We start from the raw sequence: 12,172 nt of genomic DNA, 5'->3' as shown, positions 1-12,172 counted from the left end.
CCTTCTGTACGAAATACAATTCCCTTTCCTGTTGGCAGACTACCTGAGAATAGACATTATCTTTGGATATGCTGAATTGGAGCTGAACAATTTCATCAATAGCTGCAAGCCTTTTTGTGGGACCATGATACTCCACAGTGGCCATGTGCCTGAAATACCAAAGAGTTCTTGGTCACAGCACAGTATTCTGTGCACCCAAGCTGCTCCTAACACAAGTTTTTTCTAAGGTAAATGTTAAAATGTGTTAATTGTGTTCTCTTACTGTGACTTACAGCTTCATGTTATGACCCTTTGGATCCAGTAAAAAAAGTTAATTTAGGGAGGGCATGAAAGATGTCATTCAATTATAGAATCATAGAAGTATTTGGATTTGGGAGGGATGTCTAACAGGATCTAGTCCAGCCTCCTGCTCAAGACTAATTTTTGTGTTGTTCAGGGGTTTTTTTTGCAGTTGAGTTTTGAAAATCTGTAAGGATGGAAACTGGGCCTTGTCCCAGGACCATACCACTCACTGAAAAGTTGTTTTCTTTATGTCCCAACTGGAATTTCCCTTGTTGCAGCTTGCATCTGTTACCTCTTGCTCTCTCACTGTGCACCTCTTGGAAAACTCTGTCTGTCTTCTCTATCACTTCACTTGTGGTAGTAGAAAACCGCAGTCTGATTCCCCTGCAGCCCTCTCTTCTGAGGCTGAACAAACCCAGCTCCCCCAGCTTCTCCTCCTGTGTCATGTGCTTTTGACCCTCTTGGTGGCCTCAGCTGGGCTCGCTCTGATCTGATAATAAACATTAAAAATGGTTAACTATTTTTTTCACCGTTTGGTGCAGTTTCAGTTTCCTTGGGTAACCTTCAGTCAAGCTGACTTTTGTCTTCACACAAGATGTGAATTCGGAGCCAAGAAGTAATTTCTTTATCCATCTTTCTGTGCTTTTTTCCTGTTTATTTTTTTCTTCTTAAATCATTGCCACTTGGGCAGTATAACCCTAAGTGTTCTTTTATCAGTGCAGTACATTTTCTGTACCCAGCACTACTTACATGTAAGATAATAGTTTGGGGAAAGTTATTATCTTGCCTTGCTGGGCATCTCCCTGTGAGGATACAATCCTTATATTAAGATATCAGATATGTCTCTTGCAATGGAAAACATAATTCCCTTGTATTCTCCATTCAGATGATCTGAATGTACAATTTTCAAGATAATATCTTCCTTTCTGCCCCTCTCTGTTTTTGCTTCTAAGTCTCTTTTCTTCCACACCACCTCATCCTTCTGAAATGCTGAGTCCCCTTTTACTGACAGGTTGAATTTTGGGTAAAGAGAGGAAACAATTACTGGTTTCCTAGTATTTCACTTTTTCTTACAGTTTTTTTTTTATTCTAGGTTCAGTGTTAAGTTCTAGATCAATGTTAAATTTCATTGTGCCTTAGCAAGGCAGATGAAACATAAACAATCATAAATGTGTCTGTAACACTGTTGCTGACTTTATTATTGCATTGAATTATATGGTGGGAGACTTTTAACTTCCTGCCTATAGAAGGGACAGTAAATGCTACCAGTGATGATAGGGCACACATACATGAATAGAATAGGTAAGAAGTGTCTTCCTTAAGTTAGTGAGCCATCATTCAGTCAGTAATGGTGCTCTGAGTTCCATTTTGAATGTGATAAGGAGCCTAGAGTGTGAGGTAAGGGTTGATCTTAGAATAATCTTGAATCAAAGAGGAGCAACTGTGAATTTCTTTACTTAAAGTGCAAAAGTTTTAAAAAAAGGGAGTATAGCATTTTAAATAGTCTATGGGAAATACTGAATGCTGTCTAGTTAAGCTATTGGTTTAGAAAAAGTCCAAGAGCTGAATGGAGAGGAGTGATATTTCCCATAGGTCAGTGATGCAGAGATTAACTGTAGCTCACACAGCATTTTACACCAAACTTTTATGGATTAATACCACCTGGAAAGAACATTATGAATAAAAGCTGTCTTGTGAAATAGAGGAGATAGGATTCATTGGCCAAAAAGCTTTCAAAGTTCTTCAAAAAAGGATAAAGTGAAGACAAAAAAAAAAAAGTTTAGTCTTATCACAGACAGAAGATCTTGCGAATACTGTAGTAAAGAGAGCAGAAGAGTTGTCCTACAGGAAGGGATGGAGCAAGGATTTGCTGTCAGTATGGAGGATAGGGGTTAAGGTAGAGTGATTGGGAGAAGGGTGTAGAAATGGTACTTGTATAGGTGGAAGCAGGATTGAATTACACACCAGAGCTTCCCGTTTATTTCCCAGACTGCTGAGAGAAATTAGTCAAACTGAGGATAGGTACATTTGATTGCAGACCACCAAACCCAGTGTCTGCATGGAGAAACAGCAAAGTCATGTGGGCATCTCCAGTGCCTGTAATACAATACCAGTGGAGTGGAGTGGAAGAGGTTGCCCATGTGAAGCTACAGCCATGCCTGTATTTTATGATAGTTACACATTTTATACAAGTCTGAAGTGTTTAAATCTATTTATCAAAATATATAATTATGCACACAAAGTTTACGTAACTCATTGGTTTATGGATACGTGTCAGCCTTATCAAATGCATCGTATATGTGTGCTTAGGCAAATTGTCAGAATTCCTCTGTTTTTCAGAAAAGGAGCCTAATTTCAAAGGCACTTAGAAAAAAGTTGGTAACTCAGACACAGATGGCTGCAAAGGCGGAGGTGGGAGAGAAACGGGAAAGATGAGTTCTGGCAAGGAATCACATTTGTTGCAGGTGCGCTTGTTTTAGAAGAATGGGATGCTGTCTGGGAATGAATGAGATCCATTCCTCAGCAGTGTGTACAACCTGCCAAACACCCTGGGTGGCCTCTGATGGCCTCAGAGACTTTTGGTCAGAGAGAAGTTCTAAAAATGTCTAAACTTGCTGGCATTCCTGTGCAAAAGCTGTGTTAGTTGGGAACTGTGGGGTGTTGCTGGCTGTTTGGCAAATGGGCAGAGTTAAGGTTACTTAGATGACCTGAGCTGAGTGTGCACACGCTTTCAAAGGATTTGAGTACGTAATTGAGGAGTTTTAATTTCTGTGGTCAATTTTTCAGAAAGCTGCCTTGTTTCCCAAAGGGCTTTTTGGCAGAAGTGGAGGTTAGATCCCTGCTCCTTTAACTGCATCCAGACTTGGTGGAACTTGAGAACAGCTTTTATGTGGTTTGCATCCATACCACCCCTTTCATATTTTGATCTGGTTCCTCTCCGTGTTATGGTGTTTGTGACTGTCACTTGCGTGTCTTCTGCTTTCCCTCCATCATCCAGAATGTGGGGTTTTGGTGGTGATTCTGCAGTTTTGGGAAGTCATTCATAAACTTGAGCCTGCAAAGCAAAGCCATGCAGTTTTACTGGCTTGATGTGTAATGGCTTTTGAATGAGTCATGCATGTTCTTTTGAGCATTGGGAGTATGTTGCTGTCAGGCTTGAAGGTTTTAGTTAGAAGATAGTATGGAAAGACAAATGAAGCACAAATGCAGTCATGTGGAATTACCTTTTAGTAGACCATTACTCAAAGTTTCCTTGTCTTCTGCCTAGGGTTTTAACTTCAAAAATAAGAGACACTGACAATTAATTAATATGAAATTGTGGCAGGGTGTGAGAAATATATTTACTCTTTTTGTGGTCCAAATTTTGAGATTAGAACAGGAGAAATAGAACATAGCAAGATATAACAGATGTTTAATGCTGTGATGAGTGCTGCACGTTGTTGAATTAGGCCCAATTAATTGCTTGGTAGTTTATTGGCTTGCCTGGTTACTTTGGAATTTTCCTTTATTATAATTGGTCTTGGGTACACCAAACAAAGGCAAAAGGATTATTGCAAGATGTAAAGGCAGAATTAGCCTTGTGCAGAGATATGGCACACCCTAGAGATTTATCACTTGATTTTTTTTTTCCTTTTTTATGTAGTCCTTCTCTGCTTTCTCCTCATTCTTAGCATGTCTCAGAAATTCCAGCATTTTTAGTAATGAATCAGTGTGAAGAAGGGGAAGACTCCTGTAATTCCTTTTTCCATTGTGCTTGTTAAAACTGTATTGTGGGAAATGGACCCAAACACTGTCTTTTAAGTGGTGTTGAGTCTGAGGCAGGTGGTATTAACTCAGGACTGCATTAACTCTTTTCAGATCTCTTTCCTGTTTCCTTGAGGAAACATGCCTGGTGTATATATGTGGCATGGGCTGTTTGCCTGCCTCTTGCATTGACATTTTAATTTGGTCCATGATATAAATATCATTTCCCTAATCCCCCTTGCCCTGACCCTGTTTTGTCTGTTTTGTCTTTTCTTCAAAGTGAGTTGACTTTTTTTTCTTGAAGGAGGGGGGAGGAGATGGGAATGGGGGCTGGCTGCTCTAGTTTGGAGCATTAAATGCTCAGGGAAAAAAATCTCAGAGTAACTGTTGTTTCTTTCTTTGTATTCACATGGAAATTTTTAATCTCCATCAAAGGATCAGGAGAAAATAACGTTGAGATTCAACAAGAGAGCTCCCAGCTTACATGGAATTTTTAAATGTTATTTGGCTTTATCCTTTAAACGATGAGAACCATGAACTGTGTACCTACAGGGTTCAGAATTAACTTTTCTCTTTCTTCCAACACACCCTCTTTTTTTTTTTTTTCTTCTTCTTCCCTCGCTTTTTCTTACATCTTTATTGTTCTGTATGAACATGCCTTTCTGGCCAAAACTGTAAGTTGCCTTAGGATTTGTTTAGTTGTATTTATGTATACATTTCTAACATTAATTACGAGCACCAGTCTGAAATACAGCCTCATGTTCTTTTGATGTGATCTGAAGAATCTCTGTTGAAGGCCATGGAGCTAAGATCAGAACCCAACCCAGTGTATGCTTGCATAGCTGTACAAGAGCTAACATTTGCCTGTTTAAAAAAGAAATATATACAAATAGGTATAAAAGGGTTAATGATCTGCTTGTTTGTGGTGGGGAATCACAAACACTGTGTGCACCTGTAGATGTAGCTGATCAGTGATAGCAAGGGAAGGCCCCTGGAGAGTAACAGCAAATTTCACAGGTGGATGCTGACAGCAACAGTAGATTTCATGCTTCATCACAGATTAATAAAACAGGGGGGATATTAGAATGCTAATACTTATTAATACTATTTTATGGTGTTTAACATTAAACATGGAAAATGAAAATGAATGACAGCCAGTAAATGGAACTGACAGTTATGTTCAGGGTGTCTGAAGCTGGTGAGAATTGGCTGCAGGAAGCAGAAGTTGTGGATGCTCCCATTCCTGCTGTGGATCAAGCCAAACAGCACCTATGGTTACCTAGACTTGTGCAAGGTCACCTAAACTTGGATTCATAGACTCTACTATTATTGTAAAATATTCTATGAGTTCCCTTTCCTTACTGTTATTGGTCAGAACCATTATTTTCTGTGCCCTATGACAGAGTCTTCAGTAATATATACATCTAAGAGCAGAAATCACAGCCCATTAAAGCATAATTGTGAAATTCTTTTTTGTCTTTTTTTAAAGGGACAGTATTAGGGTTTTTTTCCCTCCAAAACTCTTCTTGTATTTCGGTTGGCTACACTGTTCTTAATTTCTTGCTGAAGTTTCAATAAGCTTCATCCCAGAGGCAGTTGCATTTCAGCAACAAGTAAATGTTGGCCCTCTGTGGGCTATAATGTAATGTAATATAATATAACATAACATAGAAATAAACTTAATTCTGCCATGTCGTCGACTGTTTTATTTTTGGTTAAAAATCTCTGAAAACCTCTGCATGGCTCTATTTAAATATTAAGCTTATTGATCTAGGGTGTTTTCACCCAGTGTTCTTTCACGAGTAAAGTTTTTTAATTTAGCATGTACCTTTTCTGTGTCTTTACTGAGATGCAAAAATCCCAGAAACGCTGGGAATACATAGAGTGCACAGGGACCAGGGATAAAGGGGTTCTAAAGGTTTAATTAGTTCTTGCTGGTAATAACAGTACTTGGTAAAATAACAGTTGTCTGACCAAGTAGCCATTTTTGCACCTTAATGTTTTAGGTTTTAAATAAAATTAACCTTGAATTTTCTATGTTTATATTGCCTGAGTCTGCAATCCACATAGCTGACTGCAAGTAACTGATGTGTGCTCTAAGCTCTTAGGTGCATTTAATACTGAATTTTCCAGGAGGTTCTTTTGATTTTTAAATATTTCATCTTCACTTGAATTCCCAGTTTTTTTCTTGCACTTGCACCATGAATTTCAATTGCCCAGTTGTCTTCATTTCCCCTACTTATGCACCACCTCTTTCCAACATCCCCTGTAGTTGTGACCTGCTGCATGAATGGCAGATTCCATGCCAGAGATACTTCTTTTTGCATGCTTAAAATGTGATCAGTATCAACCCCTTTCAAAATTGATGCCAACTCTTATTCTCAGGATACTGGAGCCACATAAGGTGTTTCAGGGATTGGTGTGTCCCCCTCTCTTACATTTACAAGCAGACATTTAACAGCACTCTCCATCTTTGGTGGTTTCATTGAAAACCTGCTACTTTCTGTTGAGGTGAAAACAGACAGATAGAACTTCAAAAATCAAAGTTTAGGGAATGAAAAGTCATGAAAAAGGGCCTGTCACTTGGGCTAGATTTTATGAAAATATATTTATTTTGGCAAATGTTTCTCAAAGGCAGGTTCATGTTTATGCTCTCTACTCTCTGCAGTTTGCTCTGAGGTGTCAAGAGCATGCTTACTCCACCTTGGCTTAGAATTGGATTTCTGCCAAAATTCTCTGTTCCCTCCTCTCCTTCCACTCACCCTTTACTTTCTTTCTCCTGGTTGCAGCAGATTTTTCCTTCTGTGGATCTCAGTGCATATTTCATTTTCATTTCTTGGTGCTAATGAAAACAACGAGCTTTAGAAACCAGGAGCCTCCAAGTTTTAAAACCTGAAGAGATTAAAAAATATGCTTTCTTCAGCTTATACACTCTTATGTTTATCTCTTCTTAATATAGGCATGTGAAGTTTGGGATTTGATTGTAAGGATTTTAAATATACTAGACCAGAAACCTTTTTTGGTTTGTCTTCTTCTATAACTAGGTTGCAGGCTAATTGGTTCTTCCAAACTCTTGCTAATTTTTCTCTTTCTTGATGAAGGGTCTTCAGTCCTTCTGCATCTCCTTTGATTTAAATTCTTTTACTAGTTCCAGCTAGATGTTTGGTTTCTCCTGCTGTTGACAGTCAAATGGTAGTCTCACACTATCACTTAGTATATCTTAATTTGCAAGATCTGTTGCAAAAAGTTCCCAAATCTTTCTCACAGAGGGCCTTACTGTGTATTTTTACTACTTTCCAAAGGTAAATTCCTCTAATGTTTCATGTAAATTGCTTCAACAGCAAGCAGAGGCAAACCTTCCTGGTTTTCCTTTTCCAGTAAGAAGGATGTGTTTCTGAGCCACATCTTATGGATGACCCAGAGATTTGCTCCACCTCTAGCAAAGGAATGTGGCTAGCACTTCAGAGAATTGCAGGAAAGCTTCAGAATTTTGGCCAAGAAAGATTAAACCATCAAAAACCAAGCAAAACTGCAAAACTTTGTCTTTTCCCCTTTCCACTGCTTTAATTTCCTACCGTGTTGTGTTGTCCTCTGCATCAGACTATTTAAGACTGCCAAATACTTGGGTATTTTATAGGTAATATATCTTATAAATGCCATAGCCAGCCTCTGAGGGAAACAGAGGATTGTCGGTTTTGGATGAAGTATAAAACCCAAGCAGGAAATCATTGCTGAATGGCACAGCTGCAGGCAAACATTGTGAGCTAGTAAACTGCCCATCTGCAGAGCCACACGTGTGTGGGAGCGCGGGGCCGGCGCGGCCGCGGCAGAGCGCGCCTGTAAGTGGTTAGCAGGCAGAAATTTAGTGATTAAAGAATGAAGTGTTTTGCTTCGTTAGTTCCTGAAATACAGCTATCTGAAGGTGATTGTAATCTTATTTTCAAGCAGGAGGAGAGACTAAAGACTAGAGCTTTTCCTTGTCTGTAATAAAACATGAAAGCAAAATTTCAGAGGTGGGCTGCAGGACGGAGGATGTGACACAACCTGCACTGAGGACTGAAGAAAAAGTTTGCTAAGAAAAAGAAACACACTGTATTTGTTCATAGGGCTGAACTGGCGATCACATCTGAATCTTCCCTTAAAAGCTAGAGACAGGAAATACTCTTTTGGCCCTTAGGTCTGCTTTACTATCATTGACCTGAACAGGGGCCTGGGTGGGCTTTGAGCTGGTCTTAAAGTCTGAACTGTGTAAGATCCCCCTTTACTAGAGATTTTGCCAACCAAAATAATTTGCACTGTACCCATTCTGGTACCTGCCTTTCATAATGTAATCTATTACTTAGTTCCTAGTTTTGCTGTCTTCCATTGTAAACAACTCCTCTTTCTTTGCTGAGTTCCTCTAACCAAATTCACTGTGTTAGTTCTCCCAATCCTTCCTCTGAAGTTTAGCACTTCCTCTTGAACATGCCAAGTTTGAGTTCATTTTCCATATGATTTTCCCAAGTACTACTTTAAATAATCCACAATTCAGTAACTAAATGGAGATTGTTAAAATAATGAAACAACAACAGTAAAGCTCTTTTAAGACTGCACTCCAACTGTAAAAACTGTTGATTTGGGTTTTTCTCCCAAATACTTTATTGAAAAATAAAATTTTATTCTCATAGTCAAAATTAAATCAGCAGGGTTATAATCCCATTGTACAATAGACTTTCTACATTTATATTTGTCTTTTGGGAGAGTTTTTTGTTGATTCATTGCAATGTATAAATCCATGCAAGAGTAGAGATAATCTAGTGATAGGAACCCTTTTTAAGGTGTAGGTGGCTTGAGATAAAACTCCTCGTGATTTCCCCACCTCCTACTATGGGGATATCAGAATGGATATAATAAAAGTCGAAATCTGTATTAGGAGAAGATGGGTGTATTGCCAGGCAAAGCCTCTGGAAGCTTTCTGTTCACTTATATGTTTTGTACTGGAACATCTAAAGAGCATTAAAGTCTTGGGACCTTAACTGAAATGTTCTAATTTCTCTTGGTTAAAGGCGTTAGTCTTTAAAATGTTTTGGATGTATCATTTGAGAAGGAATGTCATTAATGTATGTGTCATAAAAATTTTAAGGATCTGATATTTCATATATCCTTGAGCATTTTCATATTTCTATCACAAAGAGAAGGAGCTGCTTTGCTTTTTCCTCTGTGGGCACTTTATTCTCTCTATTCCTGGCAATTGATGCCATTTTTTAAGCCACATAAAGGGACTTCAGTTTTTGTCATTGCAATGTTGGTGCTGTCTGCATTCCATCTGCACGCAAGTATGAATTGTAGGATGATGACATATTATGGTTATCTCTCTTAAAATAGAGGGGATATGAAAATGAAGCTTTTTCCTAATTTTGAATGTTTCTTTATATTTTAATGCATTAAGGAAGCAGGTGACATGGGGACATTGTGTTAATGTCTTGCCATTTTGATTCATCCTCATGAAGTGTGCAAAATGTCTGATGATGTTATGCAAAGAAAAGGAAGATTTAAGTTTTAGGATTCACAGACTTCATGTGTCTCTTTCTTCAGGACAATCACATCTCTCCGGAGCGAACTGATTCCACATCTGGTTAGGAAACAGTTTTCTTCTGCTGCTTCGTTACAGCAAGGACTAGACAACAAAGAAGAGGACCAAAAGAAAAAAGAGCAAGCATCCCTCGGTCAGTACAATGTCAAAGATTTGGGTTTATGGAAGTTTTAAAGCCCATATGCTACAGCTGAGTTATGGAGTAGATTGCAGAACTAGCCTGAAACACTATTTTAGTGATTCAGCTTTTTTTTCCTCAGCAGAGGAAGCTTTTTTTTCTTAGCAAAGATTCTAGTAGATTTATTTTTCAAATTATATAGTATTATGTACTATATAAATTTTTTTGTCCTCCCTTATTTTGATGTAAACCATAAGCAAATCAGCTAGGAGCTCTTTAGTTGTCTTTTTTTTCTGGAAAAAGGTTAGATTAATTTTTGAAAATGTAATTTCAGGAGGGACTTGCTAAAATTGGGTGGGACAACAGACTAAGCCTTAACCACCCTGCACTGGGAAGTGGACAGGATCTCAGATCCTGGAATTTATTTTTAGCATTTCTGCTGTCTCCTTGTGTGACCTTGGGGAAAGCGTTGTATCTGTCCTGATTCTTTAATTCACACCTGCAGAATAAAAATAAGCATTTACTCACTACATGTGATAAAATCTGTTCATGATTGCTGAGTATCTAGCCATGGAGATGAGGTGAGACAAAGATTTCCCTTCACCAACAGTATTTTAATAGTATTCCTCTTTAGAAAATATTTCATTAAATCTTGTCTAACTTCATGTATGTGTGTGTTCTCCAGACATTTATAGTTTCATAAAGGAAGATAATAGCTTGCTGAAACCTGCTCCAGATAACTCTTGTTGGAATGATCATAGAGGAGATATGAGTGAAACTCTCCACGAAGGAAAAGTGCGCTGCTACGTCCATATCATGAAGGGGGGGCTGTGCTACCGAGTGAATACTCTTGGGCTGTACATTGAAGCCAACAGACAGGTGAGGAAAATGCAGGAGTGCCACCTGGGAATACAGAAGTAGCTTACAGGACATTTTAACCTGCAGGAGTGACTCCCTGTGATAGAGCTGAAGAGTATGTGGGACTTGAACCAGTGCCACATTATCCAGGCACTTCGCCTTACTGCTTGCTGGACAGGAACATGAGGCCAGGAAATAGTTCTGTCACTGATTTACTCTAGATTTGATTTAGCTGAGAAAACCCTCACCCTACACACTCTGGTGTTACTTTGAGAGCGGGAAGATCTGCAGCCAAAGAGCCATGAAGTGTGGAAATTAAGAGTGGAAGTATCTTTGATAGCTCATTTAATCAATGTCCTCCCTGTCCTAAAGGCAAGATCAGTTTTGACTGGACTCTTCCTTGCAGATGTTTGTTTGTGATAATAACAAAGATTATTAGCAGTTTGAATAAAGACTTACACTACCCTTTCATTTAAATTGCCTAATGATTTCTATTATGAAAGAATTCTTTTATGAACAGGTTTTCCTACTGTGGTACTCCAGGTACACAGGGAGGTGAACTCTTGATCTGATGCAACATCTGTTGCAACTTTCACACTACTGAGAATTCATAAAATAAAAAAATCACAGATGAGAGTTAGGGAAACCCTGTACTACCTAACAAGCTGGTGATTAAAAGCTCTTAATATCTTTGTTGGGTAGGGATTTGGGTTTTGGTGTTTTTTAACTACACTGGCTGGTGCAATGTACAAGTTCTCTCTACTTTCCTCTGCTAGTGATAAACTTCATTGCTATCAGGAATGGACAGTTTCCTCTAGTTTTGAAAAGCCAGTAAGGAGTGCAGTAAAGAAAGAACCAAGATTTCTGGAAGTGGGGCTGGAAAGGTGATAAATTTGTATGGGGAATTCTGGAAGTGGTCACTGCCTTGCTTTTGCTCTCAGACTGAGTTGATTTCTTTTTGACAATATTAATGGATTAATTCATGCAAACCAGAATTGCAGAATGGCAGCATGAGTTTGCACACTGGAGCTCTTTCTCCTTGATTCTTGTAGAGGAACACAGAAATAAAGTGATTTGCTTTGTGCTCAGGGAGATGAGGAAGAGAGGCTTGCAGTGCTGTGAGAAAGAGAACACTTCCCCAAAAATAACAGGAACAAGAGTGCCCAAAGGGTTAAGGGAGAATACCACTTGCTAAGGGAAGTGTGCGTGTACATTTGGCAGCAGCCACTTCAGTAAAAAGTTACTGTGTTAAGCCTGTCAGACTCCATGTGGGTTTTTTGTGTTGGTTTTCTGTTTTTTGTTGGGATTTTTTTTAACCTAAATATTCTACATTTTGGTTAGTTCAGGAAATACGTTTGCTCCTGGGTGGTACAAAGAATTAGTGTTTTGAAGTCACATTGGGGCCTTCAAAGTAGGAAAGGATTTTCTTTGAATTTTGAACTTTTTCAAGAAGTGAATGGATGGTGAAATTGCTAGGGAAAATATGTGGAGGTAAAACATAAAATGGAGCTTAATGAGGAGTTGTGAGAAAGTAGTTCCTTTCTTCAGTGCCACTGCATTTTGTTTCTCTTGCTAATCCTCATAAAAGATGCACATTT

General features: G+C 38.7%; 1 protein-coding gene across 1 annotated transcript in view; it reads left to right on the top strand.

Annotated features, from left to right (window-relative positions):
• EIF2B3 (eukaryotic translation initiation factor 2B subunit gamma) overlaps positions 1 to 12,172 on the top strand; it is a 98,973-nt gene that overhangs the window by 59,061 nt on the left and 27,740 nt on the right. The window contains exons 6-7 of the mRNA XM_062497006.1: positions 9,601 to 9,731; positions 10,402 to 10,595. Of these exons, the coding sequence (XP_062352990.1) occupies positions 9,601 to 9,731; positions 10,402 to 10,595 (325 nt within the window). The remainder of the gene's footprint in view (positions 1 to 9,600; positions 9,732 to 10,401; positions 10,596 to 12,172) is intronic.

Source organism: Cinclus cinclus, chromosome 8 (assembly GCF_963662255.1).
Source record: "Cinclus cinclus chromosome 8, bCinCin1.1, whole genome shotgun sequence".
Taxonomy (NCBI): Eukaryota; Metazoa; Chordata; class Aves; order Passeriformes; family Cinclidae; genus Cinclus; species Cinclus cinclus.
Note: the sequence above shows the minus strand (reverse complement) of the source record. Positions and strands in the feature narration are given on the sequence as shown.